Source organism: Artibeus jamaicensis, unplaced genomic scaffold (genome assembly GCF_021234435.1).
Source record: "Artibeus jamaicensis isolate MK-2021 breed Jamaican fruit bat unplaced genomic scaffold, CSHL_Jam_final contig_233, whole genome shotgun sequence".
In the NCBI taxonomy this organism is placed as follows: Eukaryota; Metazoa; Chordata; class Mammalia; order Chiroptera; family Phyllostomidae; genus Artibeus; species Artibeus jamaicensis.
In genome coordinates, this window is record NW_026521486.1 from 280,459 (window position 1) to 307,861 (window position 27,403).

The 27,403-nt window shown below is 55.2% G+C and overlaps 1 protein-coding gene across 4 annotated transcripts in view; it reads right to left on the bottom strand.

Moving 5' to 3' along the window:
• Nucleotides 1-576: 576 nt before the first annotated feature.
• PPP6R2 (protein phosphatase 6 regulatory subunit 2) overlaps nt 577-27,403 on the bottom strand; it is a 60,408-nt gene continuing 33,581 nt past the window's right edge. For all 4 annotated transcript variants that reach the window (XM_053661676.1, XM_053661677.1, XM_053661678.1 and 1 more), the window contains 21 exons: nt 26,457-26,643; nt 23,152-23,289; nt 21,862-21,927; nt 19,634-19,746; nt 19,212-19,325; nt 18,070-18,196; nt 17,063-17,215; nt 8,391-8,594; nt 7,921-7,985; nt 6,452-6,567; nt 5,445-5,530; nt 5,142-5,222; nt 4,769-4,866; nt 4,165-4,222; nt 3,865-3,989; nt 3,599-3,744; nt 3,079-3,241; nt 2,901-2,989; nt 2,347-2,509; nt 825-989; nt 577-743 (listed from right to left, as the gene is read on the bottom strand). In XM_053661676.1, coding sequence (XP_053517651.1) covers nt 692-743; nt 825-989; nt 2,347-2,509; nt 2,901-2,989; nt 3,079-3,241; nt 3,599-3,744; nt 3,865-3,989; nt 4,165-4,222; nt 4,769-4,866; nt 5,142-5,222; nt 5,445-5,530; nt 6,452-6,567; nt 7,921-7,985; nt 8,391-8,594; nt 17,063-17,215; nt 18,070-18,196; nt 19,212-19,325; nt 19,634-19,746; nt 21,862-21,927; nt 23,152-23,289; nt 26,457-26,643 — 2,509 coding nt within the window. In that variant the 3' untranslated portion in view covers nt 577-691. The remainder of the gene's footprint in view (nt 744-824; nt 990-2,346; nt 2,510-2,900; nt 2,990-3,078; nt 3,242-3,598; nt 3,745-3,864; nt 3,990-4,164; nt 4,223-4,768; nt 4,867-5,141; nt 5,223-5,444; nt 5,531-6,451; nt 6,568-7,920; nt 7,986-8,390; nt 8,595-17,062; nt 17,216-18,069; nt 18,197-19,211; nt 19,326-19,633; nt 19,747-21,861; nt 21,928-23,151; nt 23,290-26,456; nt 26,644-27,403) is intronic.

The following is a 27,403-nucleotide window of genomic DNA, read 5'->3' on the forward strand; positions in this document are numbered from 1 at the left end:
CACAGCTTTATTGGGAGCTGGGGTTTGGGTGCCCTGTCAGATCAGAATGTTGAAAATGAACATCACACAACCCTGCAGGCCTGCCAGAGTGATGGCCCTGCCCCGGACAGGTGCAGCCCCACCCCAGCCTGCTCCTGCACGCTGCGGCCAGGTGCCCAAATGTCCCACCCAGAGCGCCAGGGCTGGCACACCCCTGCTGGGCCAAGAGGTGTTTTTAAGGCAGTCAAATTTTGCATCCTGGCTCCAAGGCCAACTCTCACAGCCACTGGGCAGCTAACACCCCCTGTAGCCAGCCCAGCTCTGGACAGAGTTTGTCCCAAGACGGGGGGCGGGCCCCTTTACCGCAGCTGGATACAAAGTGCAAACACGGCTCCTTCTGCGTTGGTTAAAAAGTCAGTAAAAACCGGCTGGCAGCCTGTGGTGTCCGCCTGGCCTGCCCTCGGTCCTTGTGGCACCTCAGGGCCTCGGCCTCGGCCCCCACCCCCAGCCCCGGCGGGCAGAGTGCAGGCCTGAAGCCTTATTGCTGTGCGTGGGGTCTGGCAGGCAGGAGTGACGAAGCTGGGCCGTCCAACTGGGTCCCACTGCCAGCTTTACCAATGCAGCATTTATTTTAAAATTAAATTAAATTAAAAAAGACAAATTGCATCACCAGGTAGGTTTTGATTAAGGGCGCCATGGCTGGGCGGCAGCATCACACGGGGCCGTTGGAGGTGGCTCCTGTGGGTGGGGGTGCGTCTACCTTCCTGCAGGAAGAGGGGTGGGGTTGGGACCCAAGGGTCCAAGGGTCCCTGTCCAGATCCCTTCCCCTGGCCCAACCTGCTCACCTGTCCTTTGTCACTGTCCCCAGAACGGCCACTGTAGAGACAGCTGGGCTGGCTGTGGTTGCAGTGGTGACAGCCACCATAGGCCCTGGGGGGACAGCCACAGCCAGGGCAGAGGTGGCTTCAGCAGGTGCAGGGGAGGTGGGACCTGGCAGCGTGCTGGTGGTCCTGTGTGGCAGGCATGGGCTCAGCTCCTGGGGCTGTCTTGCCAGAGACAACCCACCTGCCATCGAGGCCTCCCACCTCCTCCAGGCAGTCCCCGCCCCGCCGGTGCAGACATGCGCCCTGTTACTGTGAATGACACGGGCCCTGGCACTGCCCGAACAGCCTCCCCCGTGTCTGCCCAGATGCTCCCTCCCAGCCCTGGACTCCTCAGCCTGGCCCACACCTGGCCAGCAGCTGCTTCCCCTGAGCGTGCCAACTCCAGCTGCTCAAGGAGCCCAGGGAGCCTGCAAGGGCAGAGTCGGGAGAGGCTGCACCAGGCGCAGCCAGGCAGCGCAGGGGCAGACGCCAGCCAGAGTGCTCACGACGAGCCCTGTGCAGACTGCTCCACAGAAGCGGGCAGTCTGCTTTCAGAATGACACAAGGCACTTTTCAGAGCACAGTTGGTTTTTTAGAGAGGGGAGATTAGGGAGAAATTTAAGAATTGTATGATTCTTTAAGGACACCCAGGGTGGGGGCCCGAGGGGGCAGGCCGCGTCATCTGGGGTCCCAGGACCAAGCTGAGAGCCAGAGCAGGGTCCCACCGATGGGCTGCACAGAGCTCCACAGTCACGTGGGGACCAGGGGTCGGGGATCCTGTCAGGAGCCAGCCTGCCCCACCTGTGGGGAACACAGGGCCCGTCTCCCTCAGGGAACACCCCCTCCTGTGTCAACTGTCTGCTCCTTGTCCCCTCTTGGTGAGGTCAGGCCGGCAGACCACCTGCCTCTCCAAAACACAGCTCTCTAAGCTGTCCCCTCCCCCACCCAGTCCAGCCAGGGGAGGTCTGTCTGTCCATCAATGAATCCCAAAGGCGAGACTTTCTTCTTGAGTATGGGGATGGAACATGGTGGGGGCTGAACTTGCATAGAGGACACCCCCCACCCTGATTAGGGTTCAGTGGCAAAGTCCTAACACCCCCATCCTACTGCCCCAGTGTGATGGGCATCTCCCGGGTGCCAGTTTAGGTGGGCACATGCCGAAGACTCAACACACACCAGACAGGACAGAAGCTGAGCCCCCTCCCCACCCTCTGGGGCCCCCCCAGAGCCTGGAGTGGTGGCTCTGCTGGGCTGGAACTGCACAGGCCAGGCCATTCTCTCCAAGGCGGGCCTAGGGCGGGACGGCCCCATCCCTAGGACCCTGGGGTGGGCCATTCAGTCCCACTGTGCTATCTCAACACATCATCCAGGGGCATCCCTCCCCACAGAGCTCCCTCCACGGGGTCACAGGCCCATCAGGCAGCAGGTTCTGCCCGCTCCTGGGTGAGCCAAGTGCTACAGAGACCAGACCCTCGGGTGCCTGCACCCACCCCGCCCTGCACACCTGGGGGCTGATGCGGGCACTGGGGGGGCCTCCTGACCAGGACCCACGCTGACGGCCTGTGAGGCAACAGCCACCTTCTGCTCATCCTCGTTGCTGTCGGAGGCCACCAGGGGGGCGTCCCTGGAGACACACGCACTCCAGGCACGTGGGGCAGCAGGGCCAGCTGCAACACAGGGTCAGAGACACTGGTGAGGGCAGAGGGGCCCCAAACGCATGCGGGCAACTTAAGAGCTTCAGCCTGAAAACCCAGCACTGTCCTCCCCTGTGGGTTCCCATTCCCACCCCTCCCTACGTGGCCCTGACACACCGGGGTCTCCACGCCTGTCCGGTGGGGGCACAGGGCCAGGGGCTCTGGACAGGTCCCCCAGATGACACTAAGGTGGCACAGTGGGCATGCAATGGCACGAGGCAGGTGGCCAGTGGCGGCGGCAGCAGCACAGATGAATGCAGGGCCTGACCCGCACTCCCAGGGTGGCCCTAAGGCCTTGCAACCCCCATCCTGGGCCGGCACAGCCTCCTCCCACTGCCCCACCCTCACGGCCGCTCGGACTCACGGGTTGTCTCCAGGCCCTGGCTGAGGCCACCCTGGGCATCGTCATGTCCCGTGCCCACCGGGGAGCTGCACCCAGGCCCCGACTCCGAGCTGTGGACGAAGCCGAGGCTGAAGCTGTGCCGGGGAGACACTGTCCCAGAGGTGGACGAGGTTGCTCCGGCCTGCCCTGCCTTCCTTACCAGCGGAAAGGCTGGAAGTCAGTGAACTTGGCCCAGCCTTTCTCCTCCAGAGCCGAGGTGCTGGGGACGCTGGCTATCCACACACTGGAACCCACATCCATTGCTACTCCTGGGGCTGGAGCAGTCGGACTCACCGGCTCATCAAACGCTGTCCATGTGGAGCCTGCCAGGGCGAGATGGAGTGGCCCGGGCCCTTGACCAGGAGGTCGGCCCCTCCTGTCCTCAAAACCCCCAGCCCAGGGGCAGCAAGGGAGGCCCCATGAGAAGAGCCGTCTTCCCAATGGGCCTGGTGGCTGACGTGGCTGAGAGGGGCTGCTGAGAACTGAGCCACAGCATTTGCCACCAGCCCCGTGTCCTCACAGTCAGTGGCCTGGGAAGCCACTGCCTACAGGGTCGTGACCTCCCCTGACAGCTCAGCGGGTGTCGGGCCCCAGGGAGCACCCACCAGGCACAGACAGGGCACTCCATCCTCCGTCACCAGGTTCCCCACCCAGCCTGAACTCAGCACCCCAAGTGTCACCTTCTGAGGCGCCCTCCATGCGAGGACCGTCCTGGGCAGCGGCTGAAGGGGCTCTGGGCCCATCCCCATCCGCTTCCTTCCCGTCTTGGCCTCCACGGGCCAGGCTGTTCTCCCGGCAGCTCCCTAAGGCAGGAGGGCCCCCAAACCTGGAGGAGAAGCACGGTTAGGGCCACGGGGCGTCACAGCTGGGGCAGAGCTAGGGTGCACGGGCGGCCACAGGCTTCTGTTTCTTAAGGAGGCTCAGGGAAAGTGGGCAGGCCGCACACCTGGCTCTGGCCGTGACCCGGGCAGCACAGTGAGTCTCCTTGTCCTCCCAGATGTCATCGTCCTCGTCGTCATCAAAGGGCTGGATGTGGTCACTGCAGCAGGCCTCAAACAGAGCTGCGCTGGGCTGCGAGACCCCACGTGTTCCGCTTGGCTCCCAGGGGCCCGGCCCACAGCCTCCCAGGGTGGGCCCCCAGCTGGGAGGGACAGGGCTCCCACAGGGCAGCCCCTCCCCTCCCCTCCAATACCCACCGCCACCGTGTCCCTGTTCCCCTCCAACGAACACTAAGCGGGGGACTCACACTGTCCTCGTCAGCGTCAATACTAAAGTTGATCTCTGCAATCCGGTCAAATGGAGCGCTGAAAGGGCAACGTGGACACTCAGCACCTGGGCAGGTGGCATCACCTCACAAGGGCACCTGCTGCATGTGCCGATCGGAGCTGGGCTGGAGACCTGAAGGAGTCTGCAGCCCAGAGCACGCGGTGGCCGAGTGAAAGGCCGGAGCTTCACGGCCAGTCCAGGAGCAAAGCTGTCACTGGGACAGGGCCCTGCCCTGCGCACACCTGCTTTCCCTCCAGCTCTGGGAGGAATACCTGGGTGGCTCCCACCTGGCGGCTGTGTCTGGTCTGAGGGTATCTGGGGGCTGTGGGGGCACACTCCGCCGCGCCTGCCCACATGAGTCACACCTGGCTTTCAGCTGAGGAAATGGATGGGGGGACCTGGGCAGCCTGAGAGGAAACCAGGTTGGGGCAACTCCATCCTTCCCAAAGGGACTGAGAAAAGGGGTGCGAGGCACAAATCGGGCTCATGGTGCGCAAGGGAGGCAGCCCCAAGTGACGCACAGGATGCTGGTCGGAGCCGGGCTACCAAGAGCGACCAGCGAGCGTGTGGTCCTAGGGGCTCACTTGACACTGTCGTCCTGGTCTGCAAACTCCTCGTCATTGAAGCCAAACTGGTCCACAAAGGCAGCTGTCATCTGCTGGACCTGGTACTCAGAGAAAGCCTGGGAGGGAAAGACGGCATCGGGGGCGGGCCTCAGACTAAGGCTCCTCCCTGCCGCTCACTACGCAGGCTGCGTGCTCACGTGAGTCGCTTTCAAACAACCCACGTAACTTTCAAGTGGCCCATGTATCTCCAGAGGCCCCGTCGGCGCCAGTGGCTCTGGGGCAGAGGGAGCGCCTGCCCCGGGGCCGTTTCCCATGGCAGCTGGTGCCTCCTGGGGAGCCCTGGAGGCCTCGGCACCGCCAAGACCGTGGGGGAGGACCCGACAACACACACCTGCTGAAGGGACAGCTCGTTGGGGAACACGCCCTCCATGTCCTCGTCTTCACTCGAGGGGTGTAGGTGGTGGGTGCTCACCTGCAGCAGCAAGGGGGTAGGCGTGAGTCTGTGCCCCGGGTCGGGGCCCAGCCCGCTCCCCACATGTAGCCCACATAGGGTCTGGGCACGATTAGGTCTCGGAGGCCACACTAGGGCCCCCGACGTGCGGGGCAGGACCCAGGGTTCCTCACTTAGACTGGCCCGGGCCCCAGGCCGGGCACAGAGCAGACCCGCACGCACACACCGGACGGGCCCCCTCACCAGGTCCACGGCGTTTCTGCGGTTGGTCTCCGTCAGCGTCTCCTCCACGAAGCTCTCCCAGCGCCCACGGCAATCTGCAGGGAGTCCTGTGAGAGAAGCACCGTTGGGTCCTGAGTGCCACTGTGGAGGGTCCTGGAGGGCCCCTGGGTGACAACTGAGAGCTGCTGGGACCTGCAGGGCTTCATGGGGTCATGCGGGCACAGAGGCTGCCTGAAGAAGGTGTCAGAGACCTAAACTTACTTAGCACACAAGGGACCCCAAGGGGCCCCAGCCACAGAGCAGTGGCATAGGCTTCTGTGACAAAGTGGCTGACAACCCGGCCTCAGCACAACCCACTGGCCTGTGTCTGTTTTTCTGGGGAGGTCGAGCCTGAGAGAGATTCGAACCCCGGAAACACGGAGAGAAGACACAGCGAAGAGTTTCCCACGTGCCTGTCGTCCCCCAAACTGGGCCTTCGTGGGCCTCAGCCCTTGCCAGGGACACCCAGGGACCTGGAGCCTGACCCCATCCAGAGGCCATAGACTGAGAACACCCAATGTCCCCAGAACAATTCCAGCTTGCACCTGCTCTGTGGCCAGGGGCTGCCTCACTGGGCCACCCAGGGCCCTGCCTGGCTCCATCCTTGAAGCCCAGCACTGCAGACCGTGTGCCCAGGGTACGAGATGGGAAGGGGCTAGGTCACGACTTCCCAAGGGGGGGGCCCTAGAGCATGATCTGGAGAAAGCCCCAGGGGCGGGGACGGGTGACAGGCCCAGGGTGAAGGTGAGGCTGGGCTGGGGCAGGGCTGCAAGAGTTCAGAGAGCAGCCGCCGAGGGCAGGACTCAAGCATGCTCGTGCATCCGGGAGCTGAGCCTGCGCTGTGCAGACCTCTGGGCTCCAGGGCCCAGGCCCACCCGCAGGGAGATCCCCATGGGAAGGCGGGCCGACTGTCCAGTACCCATGCAGCTGCCACTGGCTGGAGGGGAGGCAAGGCAGCCTTGGGGAGCCAGACCTGTAACAGGGCTCACCTCGGATGACCTCGCTGACTGGGGTCTGCACAGGGCCCCTCTCCAGGTTCCGCACCACTGCGTTGGCGATGCGGGTGAGGTGGCCCATGTTCCCACGCCTCATGCCACCGGCCGCCCTGAAAGTAGAGGGTGGCATGTGTCAGGCTGCTGGTCCCGGGCCTCACCTGTGGGACCCAGGGCACCTGCCCCACCTCCACTGTGCAGCAGCGGGGCTCACACCTCGAGTTCCCCACCTGCCCTGTAAAGCCCTCTCAGCCTCTGCTGCCTGGCAAGGCTGCCCAGTGGCCCCTTGCCAGCACTTGGACAGCTTCAGCTGCCCCCGCCCCCAGAGCCCCTCCAGCAAGACCTGGAGCCTAGCGCCCAGGGGACGCCCTGCCCAGCAGCAGCAGACACGCAGGAAGACGCGGACACACTCCTGCAGCACCGCAGACGGAGCATGCTCTGCTCCGGGGGCCTCGCATGGAGGGGCTCTCCAGCTGCACAAGTCACCTCACTCACTGAGCTCTGGGCCAGGGGTGGTGCTCTTCCAGGCTCCTGTCCGTCTTCCCCATACTTGGCCACGAACATGTGGCTGTGTTCAGCTTCTCATCTGCCCCACACATGACCCAACAGTACGGCAAGTCCCAGCGTCCCAACAAACGGGAAGAGCTCCAGTGTGAAATGTTCATGTGCTCACATGTCCACAAACAGCCCTTGAACCAGGGTGAACAAAGCCTGCTTTCCACCATGCGCTTCCCCTAAGACCCCGAGAATGGCCAGGAGAGGAAGGTGAGCGAGCAAGCGCACCTGAGCTGGAGACGCAGGCCAAGCAGAGGAGGGCCAGGAGAAAGCCGGAGGGGGCACAGCCACAGGGGAAGCTGTGTGTGTGGCAGGGGAGGGGGCACACACGTGCTCAGTGCAGGGCCACACTGGGCCCCGCACGCACTAGGCCCAGGGGAAGCTGCCAGGCCCTTGCAGCTGACATAAAAGAACGGGCACCAACTGGAGGGCTCGGTAAGAGCAGGATGTGAAGGAGGAAGCCGGGAGCGGTGGTCAGATCAGGGCAGCGGGTGGGGCTGCCCACACTGGACCCTGCAGGCCACCCTGGGGACCTGGACGGTCAAGACTTTCAGGCAGGAATGATGCCACCTGAGTGTTTCAGAAAGAGGCCAGGTGGGACAGGAAGAAGCAGGAAGTAGCTGGGCACTCCTGAGGGTTCAAGGGCTCAGTGAGAGAAATGGCTGGTGCTGGGACCTGGGACAGGTGACCTGCCACGACGTGGGCTCAGGACAGGTGAGATGCCCCAGGAGCACAGCCCTGGCCAGGTGACCCTGCCTGGCTCTGCCGCTCAGCTCCCTGGCCTCCCAGCAGTCCCAGCAGCTGTTCCCTTCAATAGCAGGACCCCTTTCCAGAAAGCAAACCCTCCCTGGAAGCCCTAGGGCCCCACAGTGCTGGCAGCCACCATCCCACAAACGCTCTGAGGTTCTCACTGTGTGTGGTCGTTGGCCTCCCAGGCTTCCAGGATCCTTTGGACCAGGCAGCACTTCTGGAACAGCTGGGGTCACAGGTGGACTGGTCAGGATCTGAGGGCCTGCATGCTCCCCTCCACCCTCCCTGGACCAAGGGGGCTTAGCAGGCAAGCAAGCGGGTAGCCTGAAGGGGAGCATCGTGTGGAGTGCTCCCAGGCGAGCAGGAAAGAAGAGACACGTCACATCGAGGACACATGCATGTGAATGCAAACGGTCCAGTGGCCCGGGAAGGTGTCACCTTTTCTTTGTGTTCTCTTCTCTCACGGGGGAGGGAGGGCAGCTCACCCGTGTCATGTGATGGTTAGAAAAGAAAGCACAGGAGAGGGTGGGGGGCCTCAGATGGCCCGCCTCAATGTCGGTGACCACGTGGTCTGGGTGGGGCTGGGTGTGCAGCAACATGCAACAACACGCCACACACTCGCTAGACTTACGTGGGTCACCATCGTGTTCTCGGGGTGGCTGGCAGCAGCCTGGGGGGCCTCTGAGCCCCCATTTCCAGGCAGAGGCTCCACCCTGCTCTCAGGCTCATGGGCTTCTGCCCTGTCCTCCCGGACAGCATGGGAGAGAATAGCGGCTATGCATAGTTCCACTTGGAAGTGCAGAAAGTTATTCCAGGTGTACTTGAAAAACAGGTCCTGGGGAAACAGGGGACGGAAGACAGTGCTGCACAGGTTTTCTCCCAACAGCAGGACCACTGGGGTCAGCGCACCGTCCCACAGGCAGGGCGGCCGGGAAGGCACTGTTCTGGGAGAACCTTCCCCAGGAGCCTGGTCTCTGCTCTCACCGGAGCGCTGCCGAGGGTCGGTCTGCGGTTAGAAGCTTAACTCATTCTATCATCCCTCTCTCTCTCTCCCTTCACCTGCACCCCCCCCCCGTCTGTCTGCCTGTCTGTCTCTCTCTCTCTATATATGTATACATTACTCACCTGAGGGTATATTTACTGATTTCAGGGAGGGAGGGAGGAGAGGAGACAGAAACGTCAACTGGCTGCTTCCTGTACGCGCCTGACTGGGGACCGAGCCCGGCTGGGGACCGAGCCACAACCCTCTGGCATAAGAGACGACACTCCAACCAACTGATCCACCCAGCCAGGGCAAAGTGTAACTCATTTTTTAGCCTCTCTATCAGTGTGTTTTTTTATTTTATTTTATTTTTTAAAAATAATATTTAGGATTTAAAAAAAGATTTTATTTATTTATCTGTAGAGGGGAAGGGAAGGAGAGAGGGAGAGAAAAATCAATGTATGGTTGCCTCTCGTGCATCCTGTGCTGGGAACTGGCCAGCAACCCAGGCATGTGCCTTGACCGGGAATCGAACCACAATCCTTTGGTTCGAAGGCCTGCGCCCAATCCGTTGACCTACGCCAGCCAGGGCTATCAGTGTGTTTCTTAAAAGGCTGTGTACTTCCTAATAAAATCCACTTTAGCTACATTCTACACATTCTACTATGTAGGATTTTTATTCTTCCTTCACGATTTTATCTTAACCCATGGGCCACTGGAAGTGTGTTCAATTCTCAAACAAACAGGAGGGACATGAACTTACGGGACGCACTTGTAGACACTGCCCATGGCAGCCTGGAGGGGCCCAGACGTAAGCTGCACCAGCTGGAGCCCGAAGAGGCTGAGTGAGGACACGGCTCCCCCTTCTCTTACGGCCTCTTCCAGGTGAGGGGAGTAGGGGGTTGGCCACGGCAGCCCGCCCGAGTCTCTGACCCCATGAGCCAGCAGTGAGGTGACACAGGCGCACCTCTCTGTACACGGCCCCGCCGCCTCACACAGAGCAGGGGTCACAGCAACCTACGTGCCAGACTCTGCTGCCTGTGCAGGGAAAGGACTGGAAAGGGGAGTGGGAGGGGGCAGGAAGGGGGACTGCAGACTCCACTGGGGGCGAGTTGGGGCCCCCCCTTCACGCCACGGACATGGCTGCGGGATGAAGGCAGAAAGCCCGCCTGCTGATGTGACCGTGACGAATCTCGCAGGTGGCTTCAGTGCTCAGCAGGCAGACCCACCTTCCAACATATGAAGCCCAGACCAGGTGGCTTCACTAGCAAGCTCTACCGAACATTTAAAGGAGACAGAACAACATGAACCCTCCTCCAACTCTTCCCCAAAGCTGAAGAGGAGGACCACTCCTTAACTCCTTCTAAGAGGCCAGCATCACCCTGACACCAAAGTCAGAGAGACGTCACAAGACAAGGAAACTTGGTCCTATGGAACAATGCCCTTTATAAAATACACATATTTTATTGATTACGCTAGTACAGTTGTACCATTTTCCCCCTTCGCTCCCCTCCACCTCGCACACCTCCTCCAACCCGCATTCCCCCCCTTTAGTTCATATCTATGGGTCACACATAAAAATTCTTTGGCTTCTACATGTCCTATACTATTCTTACCCTCCCCCTGTCTATTTTCTACCTTCCAGTTATGCTGCTTATTCTCTGTACCTTTTGCCCTTCCCACTCCCCTGCTGATAACACTCCATGTGATCTCCATTTCTGTGGTTCTGTTCCTGTTCTAGTTCGCTTAGTTCATTTTTATTTTTGTTTTAGGTTTGGTTGTTAATAACTGAGTTTGTTATTTTACTGTTCATATTTTTTATCTTCTTTTTCTTAGATAAATCGCTTTAACATTTCATATAATAAGGACTTGGTGATGATGAACTCCTTGAACTTGACCTTATCTGGGAAGCACTTTATCTGCCCTTCCATTCTAAATGAAAGGTTTGCTGGATAGAGCAATCTTGGATATAGGTCCTTGCCTTTCATGACTTCAAATATTTCTTTTCAGCCCCTTCTTACCTGCAAGCTTTCTTTTGAGAAATCGGCTGACAGTCTGATGGGAACTCCTTTGTAGGTGACTGTCTCCTTTTCTCTTGCTGCTTTTAAGATATTCTCCTTACCTTTAATCTTGGGTAACTTAATGATGATGTGCCTTGGTGTGTGCTTCCTTGAGTCCAACTTCTTTGGGACTCTCTGAGCTTCCTGGACTTTCTGGAAGTCTGTTTCCTTTGCCAGATTGGGGAAGTTCTCCTTCATTATTTTTTCAATAAGTTTCCCATTTCTTGCTCTTCCTCTTTTCCTTCTGGGACCCCCATGATTCGGATGTTGGAGCGTTTAAAGATGTCCTGGAGGTTCCTAAGCCTTTCCTCATTTTTTTTGAATTCTTGTTTCTTCATCCTGTTTTGGTTGAATATTTTCTTTCTTCCTTCTGTTCCAAGCCATAGACTTGAGTCTTGGTTTCCTTCCCATCACTGCTGGTTCCCTGTACATTTCCATTTATTTCACTTAGCGTAGCCTTCATTTTTTCATTTAATTTGTGATCATATTCAACCAATTCTGTGAGCATCCTGATTACCAATGTTTTGAATTCTGCATCTGATGGGTTGGCTATCTCTTCATTGCTTAGTTGTATTTTTTCTGGAGCTTTAAAAAAATATTTTACTTATTTATTTTTAGAGAGAGGGGAAAGGAAGAAGAAAGAGAGGGAGAAAAACACCATTGTGTGATTGCCTCTCACACACCCTCGACCCAGGGCATGGCCTGAAACACAGGCATGTGCCCTGACTGGGAATCAAACTGGCAACCCTTTGGTTCGCAAGCCGGCACTCAGTCCACTGACCCACACCAGCCAGGGCGTGGAGCTTTAATCTGTTCTTTCATCCGGGCCACTCTTCTGTCTTGGCACACCTGTTAGATAGTAAAGGGCGGAGCCACACACGCGGCTGCACCGTGGTGCTGTATGTGGGGGAACAGTGCTGATTGCTGGGCTGTCTGCTGGTTTTCAGTCACTTTCTCCACTTCCCCCAGTTAAATGGGCCCTTCTGGTGCTGACTCCCGGGTGGGTGGGTTTGTGTACGTTCTAAGACCCTGAGGGTCTCTCCAATGAACTCTCCTGTGAGGCTGGGAGTGTCTCCCGCCACCTCAACCCCCTCAGGTGTTTTCAGTCAGAGGCTTTGGGGCTTTATTTCCCTTCGGGGACCCTGGGTTGCGCGGTCTATCTTGCTCCCCAGTTGTTCCTCCCGGTTTATCCACACACGAATGTGAGACAGCAAAACGAAGCCAGCAGCACGTTAAACAGATCGCACACCATGGCTGAGTGGGATTCACTTCCAGAACTCGAGGACGGTTCACCATGACAATCAATCAGTCGATCTGGTTGATGTCCACTGACCAAAGAACAATAACCATGTAATTATCTCAAATGACACTGAAAAGCACTTGACAAAAATTCAACACTTTTGTAAATAACACACTTAATAAACCAGGAGTAGAAGGAACCTTCCTCAAGGCTCCTGCCCATGATGAAGGGCACCTACGACGAGCCCCCAGCCAACATCGAACTGACACCATGGTGACAGGCTGAGCGCCCACCCCCCGGGTCAGGAGCCACTTCTGTTCAGCACAGCACTGCAGTGTGCACGGAGCAACTAGGAAAGAAAAGGAAATAAAAGGTATCCAAATGGAAAATAAGAAGTAAAATGACCTCTTTTCCCAGATGACATGACCTTACACAAAAAAAATTCTATGAATTTCGAGACTTCCGCCAAGATGGAGGCATAGGTGGAGAAGCTGTGCTTTCTCACACAACCAAGTTTAGAGACAACTGAATATTAGCAACAGAAAACACAGCCAGAACACAGAAAATTGAACTTTTCGGAAGTCTGATAACAACAAATTCTTCAGCCTGACCGGTAAGAGGGACAAAACCAGCAGCTGGCGGAGTGGGGTTGCACAGGAAAACTCGGTCAGACGGACTCAGGCGCCCAGGCGCAGGGTTGGACCTACTGAGCGACCGAGCGAGCGACCAAGCGAGCAACCGCGGGGAAACAGCAAGGGAGCAGGGCTGCGGGTTGACTGTGGCCGCGCATTGTGTGTGGATAGACAAGCGAGGGAGTAGGGGATTGGACGGGTGCCAGCAGCCCCAGCGGAGAGCGGCAGCAGAGGGCACCGCCATTTCCCCGCTCTGACCACGCCCCCACATACAGCATCACAACCCAGCGACCTGAGAGTGCAAGGCTCCGCTCCTCACACTTAAAGGGCGTGAACAGACCAGAACTGTCTCAAGAAGATCTCAAAGCCCCAGAGCCTATAAATCTAAGCGATGAAGAAATAGCAAAACTCTCAGACGCACAGTTTAAAACACTGGTCATCAGGATCCTCACAGAACTGGTTGATTATAGCCACAAATTAGAGTAACATATGAAGGCAAAACTAATTGAAATGAATGGAATTGCACAGGAAACCAATAGCAATGCAAAGGAAACTGGGACTTATTATATGAAATGTTAAAGGGACTTATCTAAGAAAAAGAAGTTAAAAAAACATGAACAGTGAAAGGACAGCAAACTCACAGTTATTAACAACCACACCTAAAACAAAAGCAAACTAAAAGGACAGCTAGATCAGGAGTGGAAACATAGAAATGAAGATCTCAAGGAGGGTTAGCAACAGGGGAGTGGGAGAAGGAGAAGGGGGGAGAAAGTACAGAAAATAAGTAGCATAGACAGTAGATAGAAAATAGATGGGGGGGCAAGAATAGTACGGGAAATAAAGGATCTAAAAAACTTGAGACATGGTCATAAACTAAAGGGGGGGTAATGGTGGGGATGGGGGTAGGGTGGAGGGGAATGAAGGGGGGAATAGAACAACTATAATGGCATAATCAATAAAAAATAAATAAATAAAAAGAAAATTCTACAAATTTCACATAACTGTTAGACCTAATAAACCAGTTCCAAGATACAAAATCAACGCACAAAAACTAGTTGCATTTCTAGACACTAATAATCAACAATCCAAAAAATTTAATAAAGTTCCATTTACAATAGCATCCAAAATAATAAAATATTTAGGAATAAATTTATCCTAGGAGGCAAAAGACTTATACACTGAAAACTACAAAACACTGCTAAAAGAAATGAAAAACCTAAATAAATGGAAAGATATCCATGTTCATGGACTGGAAGATTAATTCTGTCATGATAAAAGTACCACCGAAAGTATTTTGCCTACGGATGCAATCTATCAAAATCCCACCCAATGGTATTTTTTATAGAAATAGAAAACCCCATTCTAAAATTCATATGGAGTCACAAGGGAGACCTAAATGACATAAATTTTATAAAGATATTATTTATTTATTTTTAAAGAGGAAGGGAAGGACAAAGAGAGGGAGAGAAACATCAATCAGATGCCTGCCTCCCCTACATTCCCCAACTGGAACCGAACCTGCGGACCAGACATGCGCCCTGACTGGGAATGAAACCAATGACCCCTCGGCGTGCAGGGCGGCGCCCAACCGAGCCACACCAGTCAGGGCCCGAAAGACAAACTCTTGAAATAAAGAACAAAGTTGGATGCACACTTGCTAAGTTCAAAACTTGCTGTAAGACTGCGGTAATTGACAGAGTGAGGTCCTGGCACGAGGACAGACAGACAGAAATGACCATTTCAAAGAAAGGACAGTCTTTTCAACAAATGGGGTGGGAAACTGGGTATCTACATGCAGAAGAAGTTGGACCCCGACCTTATGCTACACGTGAGGTCTGTCCAGAAAGCATCCAGACTCGTACTGTGAAACAGACACATTTATAAAAAGAGAGCAGGTGGGGGCCAGGTCCCCACTTCAGGGCTAAAGGCAACGGTCAATGTATCTCTCACACATGCATGTTTCTCTCCCTCTTGTCCTCCCTCCTTTCTCCTCTTTCTAAAAGTAAATAAATAAAATCTTAAAAAAATACAAGAAATATTGTACACAGGACGACCACGCTTCAGACCCCTTCAAAGTAGGCACCTTGGGACCTCACACAGCTCTCCCAGAATCTCTTCCACTGTTCAAAACACTCTGCAAAATCCTTTGTTGGAATCGCCACCAGCTGCCCCATCATATTTTCCCAAGTCTCATCAACGATCTGAAATCTCTTCCCTTTCAAAGGTGATTTTCGGTTTTGGGAACGGCCAGAAGTCGCAGGGCGCCACATCAGAGCTGTGGAGGGGCTGAGTCGCCTGGGTCGCTGACTCTTGTTGGTTGCAGCCCACACCTGTTCAACACCCTCAGGTGCTCTGCTGGTCGCAGGCCTTGAAGAATGTGGGTCACTGTCAACAGACTCTCGACCATCTTCGAAGCGTTTGTGCCACACTTTTGTCTGCACTGAACTCCCTGCATCGTCCCCGAAAGCCTCTGAATCATCCAAATAGTTTCCGCAGAGGACTGTTCAAACTTAATGCAAAACCTGATGCAGATTTTTGTTACTCAACTCGCTCGGTTATTTTGAATGTGACTGCCACACAGCACATGTGCTCACTCGATGGTGTCCACCTCCCACACCGACTAGCACAGTGAAGTCGTCACTGCTCACGCGAGCATTCCAGTCCACTCGCCTTGGCTGCCAGGCCACATTGATGTTGAACGGACCGTTCTCATGACATGAGCAATGGATGGACTTCTTCCGGACAGAACTAGTATACAAATTAACTCAAAACGGATTGAAGACATGATGGAGGTAAAATTATAAAACTCTTAAAGAAAACATAGGGGTAAGTTTCATGACAGTGGATTTGGCAATGATTTATTGAATATGACACCAATGAATGAATTGGACTTCATTAAAATTAAAAACTTTTGTGTCAAAGGGCACTACCGACAGAAAGAAAAGATAACCCACGGAACGAGAGAAATTCATATATCTGATAAAAACCTTGATCTAGAATATGTATAGAACTCCTACACCTCAAAAACAACCAAAAAATCAAACAGCCTGATTCAAAAATGGGCAAAGGACTTAGACAACTGTTGGAAGCAGATATATACATGGCCAACAAAGGCACATAAAAAGATACTCAACATCACTTATTATTAGGGAAACACAAATCAAAACCACGATGAGATACCACTTCACAGCTATTATGATGGCTACTGTTAAAGGGAAATGAAAACCGAATTTTGGTGAGCATGTGGAGAAACCGGAACCTTCATACATTGCTGGTGGTACTGTAAAATGATGGAGCCAATGTGGAAAATGGTTGGTTTCTGAGAAGACTGATCACAGAATTACTGTGCGGCCCGTCAACCCCACTTTTGGGGAGGGACGCAGAAGTGAACACAGGGGCTCGGACAGGCATCTGTGCACCCGTGCTCATGGCAGCGCTGTTCACGGTGGCCACAGGGGGGAAGCAACCCAAGGGTCCCTCGACTACTGAGTGGATGAGCGAAGTGTGGTCTGTCTGCACAACGGGAGACTATTCAGCCATAAAAAGGAAGGAAACTCTGATACCTGCTATCACATGGATGAACCTTGAAGACATTATGCTCAGTGAAATAACGCCAAGTACTGTATGAGATTCCACTTATGTGAGATCCCACGAGTAGTCAGGCTCAGAGACAAAATGTGGGTGATGGATGCCAGGGGCTGGGGGAAGGGCGCGGCGACTGACTGCTCAGCAATCAGTGTTTCTGTTTGAGAAGACAGACAAGTTCTGCAAATAGACAGCAGAGCGGCCATATATGTTGTGAATGTACTTAATGAATTAATTGTACACCTAAAAACTATTAAGTTGGTAAATTTCAGGTTATGGATTTTTTTTTATCACAATAAAAATAAAAAAGGGGGTGGAAAAGAGTGAGAATTTTTTTTGAAGAGAATAAAAGGAAAGGAGGTCTTTCACAATCCTACTGGGGTTTCCAAATGCTGGACAAACTGACAGGTGCCAGTATACTCCAGGCCCGCTCCATGGCTGGCTCCTTCTGGGATGACAATTTAAATTTAAAGGGATCTCAGCCTCCTGGGAGCAGAGACCCAAGGGCAAGGCTGAGGAGAAGCCTGGAACCATACCTGCCTGTGGGACGCACTCAGAGCCACTGCGATGCCCACCCCCCTCAGCGTTCTGCCTACCTGGCCCTCTGCTCAGACACCTGGGGCATCCTCCAGGCCACCGGGGGTGTCTGCAGATGGAGGAGTGTTCCCACGGGCTTTGACAAGTGTGAGGTGGCCCTGTGGAGAACGAGCAGCTGCCGGCCTGCGATGGGCCCTGCCCTGTGGAGTCTGGCAGCCGCACCCACTGGTGCGTGGGGGGCAGGGAGGCGGCGCAGTGCCTGCTCACCAGCAGTAAGCCCACGGTGTCGAGCCGGCAGAGCTCCTGGTTGATGCTGGGCGTGTCCGTGTGCAGCAGTGCGGCCACGAGGCGGGCCCCGTGCAGACGCGCGTTCCCTAGGGGCTCCTCCAGCACACCGACGGTGGTCAGGACCGCTGGTTTCTGCAAACACAGAAACACCGCCACTGGAGCCCTGCAGCCACTGCCACACGGCCGCTGCTTCACAAGGTGGCACTGCCTGCCAGAGGAAGTGACAGACCACAGAGAGCAGGAGGGGTCCGCCGTGCCCAGGAGCCCAGGGCGCTCTGCTCTCAGCCTGCCGGCCCCAGGGTGTGCACCCTGGTGTAGGAGCCACGTGCGTGAGCCAGGGCCAGCGTTCCTGGGGTTCACCTGTGAGCGCTCGGGAAAGAGACTGATGACGGAGCCCATCTCGCCAGACCACACATGGGTCTGTTCGGATTCCACACATGCAGCATAATACCATCTACCTTTTCATTGAGAGAATGTTCCAGAATCCCTGCCTTTGTGAAGTTTACTTCGTAGTGGGGGAGGGAGACAATAAGCAAGTTCACAAGTAAAACAGTACGACAGATCATGCTGGGTGCTAAGGAGAAGCACCAAGGATAGGGAAGGGCTGAGACTGGGGGAGGGGCTAGGTTGCCTTGGGTGGGCGGGGAGGCAAGCCAGGGTGGTGGGGAGGGGTGAGCCCTACTCCAGCCGTCAAGCTGAGCAAAGGGATCCCACTGGGAGCCTGACTCGGAGGCCAGTTCCTCAGAGACAAGGGACTCGGATTCTCAGATAACCCCTACTTCAGACAAGTCATCCAGGGGCTGCAAAATGTCCCACCCCCAGGTGTCCCCCAAGAACAGGCAGACACTGGGCAGACGTGGGTCTGAAAACAGGCCCCTGGCATCTGCCTGGCCGTCCCCAAGTCCGGCTCGGGGAGCAGCAGCGCTGGGGTGTGTTCACCAGCCCAGGGTGGACCGTGGGGTGCTTTGCTGGTGCGAGGTCCTGACCTTTGGTGGGTGGAGCAGGAGCTGGTGGAAGTCCTTCAGCCGCGGCTCAATGCCGCGCAGGACACTGTCGCTGACAGGGCACAGCCTCTCCAGTCCCTGAGAAAAGGAGTCCACCAAGCCCTCTGTCCTGTGGATGAGGAAGCAGATGGAGACAGGGACATTCCCAGGCCTCTGTCACATCCCACTCTCCTCTCGGTCAATGTCCCCACTCATCACCTCCAAAGTGGTGTGGTGATCAGTGCAGAGAACAGAGAGAGGTACCCGAGGCCTTCAGAAAATGTTCCTACGTGACAGCGCAGAGCTCCGGCGCTCGGCTGGGCCCTGACAAGCTGGTGGTGGCACACCTCTGCTTCCCTCCTGCTTTGAAAAGACCCGCAGCTGCCCCCACCTCTGGGCTGAGAAACAGGAGACAGGACCCGCCCACCCTGTCCCTCTGGCTTTTCCCAGCTGACTCCTCTGAGACCCAGTTCTAAAAGTAATGCCCAGCCCAGGAAAAGGAGTCCGCTGGACCCGGTGTCTCCCCCACTGCCGTGCTGCCCCTTCATCACATGCAAGCTGGGGCCCGGCCCACAGCAGCCCCACTGCTTACGGAAGAGTCTGGGCTCCCCGCAGTCAGGAAGGTGCAAACCCTATGTTCTGGGTACTTAACTGCAGAGAATGGTGATAGCGCTGCAATGCTCTTTTTAGATAAAAACTGATAAATATATACTGGTATCAGAGAGAGGGAGAGACTAATAATCTTACTACCAAAATTAAGACAATCTGCCCGTTTCTTGTTCTTTCTTTTTAAAAAAGCGTAAGCTATCAGCACTGGGCTGCCCCGCAGTTCCGACGCAAGCACACGCAACGTGTGGGAAGTCCACCAGCCACACCTGCTCTGCAGATGTGTCTACAGACACCGTGCAAACAGGTGACAGTGAACAACTGCAGGCTGAGGTGGGAATGTGATTGATGGCTGAGGTTGAAGGGAACTTGGCCACAGCCACAGATCTGCCTTTTCAGCAGGGAGAGTCTGTTCACGAGCTTAGGTGCACAGCTAAAAACGAGTGAAGAACAACACGCCTGACGGCTCCTTCGAACCCTGGGCCCTGCTCCGCCCCCTCAGCTGCCATGCAGCGGCCTCCCTCGGGAGAGGCGCTCACCCAGCCCGCCGTGCTTCCAACAAGGCCAGCAACACCTGAGTCCCGCTGACGAGGCAGCTTTCGGTCTGGTCTCCGTCAAACATGTTCCTCAGAAGCTGCTCCACACAGTCCTGCCTGTCGGACACACGTGGGTCACTGCCAGGTGCAGCAGATGCAGACAGAAAGGACGGTCTCTCCTCCTCGTGGAGGTGCCCTTGCTGGCCTGGATTTGCTGGCCCTGCAGGGAGGCCCCTCCCATGAGAATCAGGCCCATCAACGTAACTCTGGGGGGTGGGTAGCACTTCACCACCAGCTCATCAGAGTCTGAGTTAAGGGGGCGGCTGCGTCTGCCATCTGCCGGTGTTCAGAGCGGGCGTGGGGCCATTCTCATGACTCAGGAGTGCCCAGCACCACCCACCAGCCAAGCCCTGGCCAGCACTCACGACTCCAGCGCTGCGAGGAGGGGGTCCGGCTCCAGGGCCTCTGGCAGCTGGCCACCCTGCTCCCGGCCCAGCCGGACGATGTCACAGAGAGTCTGAGAAGCATTGGACTGCCGCTGCAAAGACAGGGACGGCACAACATGTCAGGCCGGGAGGGGCTCAGGAGAGCCAGCCTGCTGAGCAGGCAGAGCCCTGCTGCTTGACCTTGGAAAGCTGCAGGCTCTCTCCGCCAGCTCACTCCCAAGGTGCCTGCCCCACGTGCCCAGCAAGGAGATGCAGGTCTGCTCAGACTTCCAGCCACACTGCGATCCTGAGCTCGGAAGGGCTCTGTGCCTTACAGGGATGGCTGTACCTCAGACCCCTGCTGAGCTGCACTGCATGTAACGATGTTTTTTATTTGATTAACTTATTTTATTGAGTTTAGAGACAGAGCAACATCAATTTGTTGTTCCACTTAGTGATGCATTCATTGGTTGACTCTTGTATGTGTCCTGACCAGGGATCTAACCTGCAACCTTGGTGTATTGGGATGACACTCTAGCGAACTGAGCTACCTGGCTAGGGCCTGACCCTGTATGTATGTATGTATGTATTTTAAAAAGAGTTGGGTCTTTACAGGGTTATGTAGTCCAGCCAACTGCTTTTTACTTACTTATTTATTTGTTATTGTCAACTGAGAATATGCTTACTGATTTTAGAGACAGGGCAAGGGAGGAAGAGAGGGAGGGAGAGAAACATCCGTATGAGGGAGAAACCTCAACTGGCTGCCTCTTGCACAGCCCCAGACACAGACCTGGGCCCACATGTGCCTGATCTAGGAATTGAACTGGCGACCTTTTGGTTTGTGGTATAATACTCAACTCACTAAGCCACACCGGTCAGGGCCCGATAATGTATTTTAAAATAACAAGGAACTACTAATATTCAGAATGAATCCTGTGGGCTCGTGAAAATACAAGTGTTGCTACAAAGAAAACAAAGGACACACCTTTCAGGGAAATGCGAACTGCATGGACACTTCGAATCTGACTCAGTGCACTTGAGTCAGGTGAACACAGCCCAAAACTCAGCCCCGGCCCCAAAAGAAAGCTGCGCATGCGGCAGCCCCACTGGGCTGAAAGAAGTGCTTGTACCACCATTTCAGAGAAAATGAAAGCAGCCAGGTTGGCTCTGTGGCCTTGAACCTGCCTGTGGGCCTTTGGACAGGCCAGGTGGCCCCCAACGCTCACACTCACGGGGGCACGGGAGGCACAGACTCTCCCCCGGGTGACAGGAGCAGAGAACAGAGAGGCTGCAGCGCAGACCTGAGTGGGCACCACGGCTGTCAAAGCTGCTGAGGACAGCGCGCGTTCCTTTTGCCAAGTGGAGAAGGGGCCTTACCAGGAAAGACCTCGAAGGCTGCACAGTGGTTACCACGGGGTGGGGGGGCTGGCAGAGGAAGCCCACTGCCCCCCAACGAGCTTCTCCACGGGCAGCGGGGCTCCCTCCCAGCGCTCTCCCCTCTGCACCTGGCTCCTCAAACACAAACACAGCCGGAACTAGCTGCGCCCTCCAGGGAGCAGAACACACCGGTGAGGATGCTCCCTCCAAAGAAGAGGTTGCAGAAAACTGGCTCCCGTCCTGCTCTCTCTGTGGGAAGCCAGCACCAGGCTGCGAGCTGCCCTGTGGACAGGCCGTCCCCAGAGCATGGTGCTGAGCGTAGCCCCAGAAGCAAACCCCCTCAGCTGAGTCCTCAGACACCGTGCCCAGATCCCTGACCTACAGACACTGAGATTAAAAATACGTGTGCCCTGGCCAGGTGACTCAACAGGTTGGAGCGCCGTCCTGCACACTAAAAGGGTGTGGTTTCGATCCCCTGTCAGGGCACAGGCCTGGTTTGGGGGTTCAATCCCAGGTCAGGGCATGCGCCCTTCCCCTCATGTTATAATCAATAAACAAATCCTTGGAAGAGGATTAAAGAAAAAAAACTTGTTATGTGCAAGTAAGTTTAGGGTTAGTCTATTACTTAGCCATAATACAATTCTGATCAAATTGCTTTTTATAATATGTATGCATTATTTTCAGTAAAAAAAAGTCTAGAAGTCAGTGCTTGATTAAAGAAAGGAAAAAAGGTGTGCCCCAGTCCTCGTCTGAGGACAGGCTGACTTGCCCCTCAGACAGCAGCAGAGGACGCTGTCCAACAGCCCAGCGAGGGGCTCCTGCAATGGTGGGCTCAGGAAGCGCCTACTCACATCTTCATCCTCATCCGGATGGATCAGCTCCACCAGCCTCTGGATGATCTTCTCTTCATTAAGCCACTGAAAGGGGAAAAGAGGCCTGTCGATGACTGCTCACGGCTAACTGTGTGGCAAAGAACCTTTCTGCGTAGCAGAGACCCAGACTCCAGGTCCCACAGCAGGCCCTGTGCCCTACCAGGGAGCCAAAAACACAGCAGTGACTGAGTTCTGGAGTGACCAGAGTTTATAAAGGAGGAGACACTGTCTCTGTGTCCAAATGGAGCAGGCTCCTTAACATCTGCAAGCTCTGTCTTTAGGAAACCATATGAGCACTGAGGGGTTCTCCCAGTGCTGGCCCAGCTCAGCCTCTGGCCCCAGGGCATCAGGGCCTTTCCAGGATCAGGAGCCGAAGGACCCTGGTGAGGCTGCAGGCGCACCATGAGTACTGACATGCTAGGCACTGCTGGAGGTCAAGGGTGAGGTAAGCCAGGAAGCCCTGGGTCGTGCCTGGTTCCACAGGGCACCTCCTCGTCCAGAAAGGAGATGAGCCACATTCAGGACTGCGAGGCACAGGCCAGCACGGGCTGCCCATCAGCTTGAGGGGCCACTGAGGCTGCCACACACGCCAGGGGCTGCTGGCCACTGTGACTGACTCTCAGTGGGAGGCTCTCCAGAGATGCCTAAGACTGAGCACTGCCACCTTGAGGACAACTGTCGCCCGCTTCCAGGAGCTGGAAAATGGGCAAGAACCAACCGTTTATTTTAAAGTGAGTGGCAAACAAAACCACCACACACCTGTGAACAGCTTTCCTGGGCTTCACTGGCTTGAGAACCCCCTTTTCTGGGAAAGCCCTCAAGGAGCCACGGACAGCTCCTCTCGCAGTCAACACTGGGCAGGACAGACATGCTCATGCACTCCAGGACAAATGACAGCCACCGTGGTCCCTGTATGGCATCCCTATCATCTTGTGCTTCCCTCCCGGGTCTGGGCCCAGCTCGCTGAGCCTGGGGCTGGGAGGGCGGTGAAGAAAGTTCTTTCTGCTTCCTCATGGAGCAGAGGCCAGAGTTTTGAAGGAGAAGGAGCCACTCTGCTCTCTGCTTCTCAATGGACTGATGAAGATGAGGGAACAGGTGCTGAGTGCAGACCAGGCCCGAGTGTAAGCCTTGCCAAGTGGCCGGTGACCCCGGAGGGAGGACAACGTACGGCTGGGAAGCTGGGAGTGCCAGGTGGGTTTGCCACCTGCTCAGAGTCTCCAGACACGGCAGACAGGGGCGTGGCTCTGTGGGCAGAGCCCACACGCTCACCTGTAGCACTTCCTGCCGGAGCCCGGCGGGCTCCACACAGCTGACCAGGCGAAGAAGCAGGTCCATGAGGGCCGAGGTGCCGATGTGCTTCAGGACCAGGCTGATGAACTTGTCTTTCTTCTTTAGGAACACAATCACCTGAAGTCAAACACACTGGTAAGCAACGGGGACAGACCCCAACACCAGGAGATAGCACTGAAGAAAGCCCACGAGAAAGACTAATTTTCAATGACGTTGCGCAGCAATAATGGGAAGACCTGGAGTATCTGTGAGTGAGACCTCTGCCAGGACGGCAGAGAGACCCGCACACAGGGCCCTCCTGGAGGCCGGGGAGGAGGGCGTCCTAGGCTGGCAGGTGCGCTGGCAGGCGGGCCTCCGTGAGAATGGGACGCAAAGAGCCCGAGTGACACCACACAGGCTGCCACACCACACAGCAACCCCCCAGGACACACCGGCTCAAGGTGTCAACAGAAATGACAGGTGTGGCTCATCTTGAGCCAGCAGATGACGGTCACCGGTGACAGCTTCTGGACCTGGGATGCTAACCCAGAGAGCATAGAGCACAAAACACAGCCAGGCACCCGCAGCCCCAGGAGAGGCCGAAGGGAGCCGTGACCCAGTTTGAGACAGAAGAGGCACCGACACTGGCCGAGGAGGTGAAAACAGCTGAGTGGGAAGTGTGGAGCCCCGGGGCAGCAGGCTCAGCAGCCAGCACTGTGGGTGGGCTGCTCAGGAGGCGGCTGCAGGCAAGTGTGCAGGGAGAGGAGTCCGCCGGGCAGAGTCCACCTGGGCTGTGTGTCTGCATGTTCAGCGGCACTCGGTCCAGCCAAAGACGGAGCACCTGCACGTCCAGGCCACTGTGCCCGGTGGACCCAGAACCCCACTGGGAACAGTGAGGTCAGGGAGAAGAACCATCAGCTGGGGGTGTCGGCCACACTCACACTGAGCAGGGAGGGAGGAGAGGAGGAAGAGAGAGGGAGAGAGGTAAGAAGGAAAAGAGGTGGGAGGAGGGTTGTTTAAAATGAGAGAAAGATTATTAGGAATAAAACAAGGGACATCACTACAGATCCTACAGATACAAAAGCTCTTATGCAAGGTTATTAGGGACTTTATGCCGATTTATGCCAACTTAGAAAAATAAAAAAGTTTCCTTGCAAAATATATGTACCTGAATTGGCAGGAAGAAATTAAAAACCTGAACAGCTCTGTAGTATCAAAAGACACAAAATCTGCTTTCTGTGAGAAAACTCCAGGCTCTACTGGCCTTAGTGAACTCCCCCAACACCGAGAGAGGAAGAGCCCACACTTACACCCAGTCTTCCAGGGACACAAACATGACAACATGCCCCATGTCACTGTGCACCAACATAAGACCTGCAACCTAAACACCCAGTTAGGGCATCACAAGGGGGAAATCATGAGCCAGTCTCACTGATGACCACAGGTGAAAAAATGCAACGCTATGAAAGAAAGCAGCCCTGGCTGGTGTGGCTCTATGGGTTGAGCACCAGCCTGGGTCCCAGTCTCTGCTTCCATTCCCAGTCAGGGCACACGCCTGTGCTGCAGGCCAGTCCCCAGTACAGGGTGAGGGAGAGGCAACCACAACTGATGTTTCTCTCCCTCTTTCTCCCTCCCTTTTCCTCTCTCTAAAAATAAATAAAATCTTTGAAAAAAAGAAAGCATATCACAATCAAGTTGGCTATATTCCAAGAAATCAAGGTTGGTTTAACACTAAAAACCATTCAGTGAAATGAACCTATTTACAGAATAGAGAAAAAAACCCTGTATGATCAAGTAAATACATACAATAAAAAATTCAATACAAATTGAAAAAAACTTCATTTATTACTTATTCTTAGGGAGAAGGGAAGGGAGGGGAAAGAGAAGTAGAAAACACCAGTCACCTCTCACACAGGGACCGGGCCTACAACCCAGGCATGTGCCCTGAGTGGGAATTGAACTAACAACCTTTAGGTTTGCAGGATGACACCCAACCAACTGAGCCATGCTGGCCAGGAAAAAAATTCAATAAATTTTAACAACCATTCAAGTTGTAAACTAAAGAGACTAGGAGTAAAGAAAATTCCCTTAAATCTGATAAAAAATTACAAAAACCCCACAACAAACACCATACTTAACTGTTAAATGTGGAAAGCACTTCCTTCGAGACAATAAAACAAGGAGGTCCTGGCTGGTGTGGCTCAGTGGATTGAGCGTCAGGATGCAAACCAAAGGGTCACCAGTTCAAGTCCCGGTCAGGGCACATGCCTGGTGGGTGCTGGGTCCCAGTAGGGGGCACACGAGAGGCAACCACACACTGATGTTTCTCCCCCTCTCTTCCTCCCTCCCTTCCCCTCTATCTAAAAATATATAAATAAAATCTTTAAAAATAATAATAATAATAATAATAATTAATAAAACAAGGAAGCCCACTATCTCCACTTTATTCAATGTTGTACTAAAGGTCCCAGCCAGTGCAGTAAGCCAAGAAAAAGAGACAAAAGGTCTAAGAATTATAAAGGCCAAAATAAAACTGTCATTAATCACAGATAATATATTTTGTACATAAAGAATATAAAGATAAATCATCAGAACAGCAGCCTCACTGGTAACCGCCAGAAACGGCGGTCAGCCCGGACGGACCGGCTGCGGAGCACGCAGGGCACACACGCTGCTGCGCAGGAAGGGAAGCGCGGGCCTGGCGTGCTCGAGGCTCGGGGGGCCGGAGCGTCATCCCACGGACCGCAAGGCTGCAGGTTCCATCCCTGGCTGGGACGCATTCGAGAAGGTGACCAATCAGTGTTTCTCGGTGGGAGAGGGAGAGAAACATCAACACGTGGTGTTTCTTCCGGACTGGGAACAGAGTCACCCACTGCGTCCCCAGAAGTTTTCTCCTACTTGCCTTGAAACAGGAAGTGCCCTAGACAAAGGCACCGCCATCCACACAGAGGGACATCAGACCTTAGAGGGTGGGCGCCCTACAGCCCTGCCACGACTCAAGCACGGCCCTGGACTGGCTGGTGACAGGACGGGCCACCCTCGCCTGGGCCCTGCGCAGTTCCCAGGGGTGGAAGGAAGTGCTGGTGTCCAGAGTCGGTGGCAGAAATACCTCTTGGGAAGCCACGTTCTTACTCGACTTCCAACTCACATAACAGCAGCCCACAGTGCCCCACTGAGCCCCACGCCACGGCTGGGAACACTGCCCCACAGCCTGCTGACCCAGCCACACCGAGGTGGCTGACAGCGAGCTACGTGGGCACTGCCAGGCCAGCCCACAGACCATGTGGGCCTGGCAGACTTTGTACCTGCTCCGTCTTTCTCGCGATGAGATTGCCGATGGTCTTGCTGAAAAAACTGGCAAGCAGGGGATTGAGAGGTGGCTCTCGGCCCAGGAAGTCATACAGAAGGTCCAGCAGAGCCTCGTCGCTCCCCAGACGGTCGTTGATCTGTGGCACGTCGCAAGTCAGCAGCTCGCAGGCCGTGTTCGGGTACCTGAAGGGCACAACACCAGCAACTGAAGTGAAATTAGACCCTCCGACCCCGGGAAGCCACTTCGATCATCTGCCACCACGGAAGCAGACCCTCTGGGGACAGCAGTCACTGGCAGGCCTCGGAGCAGGACAGAAGTGCCACTAGGCCTGTGACTGGCTGGTATTTCCGGCCACTAGGTCAGCGTTTCTAACCCACAACTTCCTGGCCCTTCTCGCCCAGCACTCTCTCCGAGCCTACCAGGTCTCCCACCACCTGTCACCACCAGTTACTGAGGCCAGGTCCCCATCATGTCTGTCCTCCCTCTTCTCCATGCCCTTCCTGTCCCTGTGTATCAAAAAGCACGGGTCCGGCCCTGGCCAGGCAGTTCAGCTTGCTGGGGCCTCATCCCATATCCAGGGAGCAGCCACTTTGGTTCCTGGTTGGGGCACATACCTGGGCTGTGGGCTCTCTCCCTGGTCGGGACATGTGGGGAGGGGAGCAGGTTGATATTTCTCTCTGTCTCTCTCTCTCCCCCCCTTCCTCTCTGAAGTCAGTGCACATACCCTTGGGTGACAAATCAAAGGAAAAAAGCACAGGCCCAGTCTGTCCCTAGACAGAAGCTTACCATGCTGTACTGGTTAGGAGGTGTTATGCAGGCAAATTACCACTAAGTGACACCAACATCTGTAAGCAATGCACTATGGCCAGATACACAATGACCCTCATCCCATTACCAGCGACCCCATGCCACCACTGGCTCCCTGCCTTCCTGTATGACATG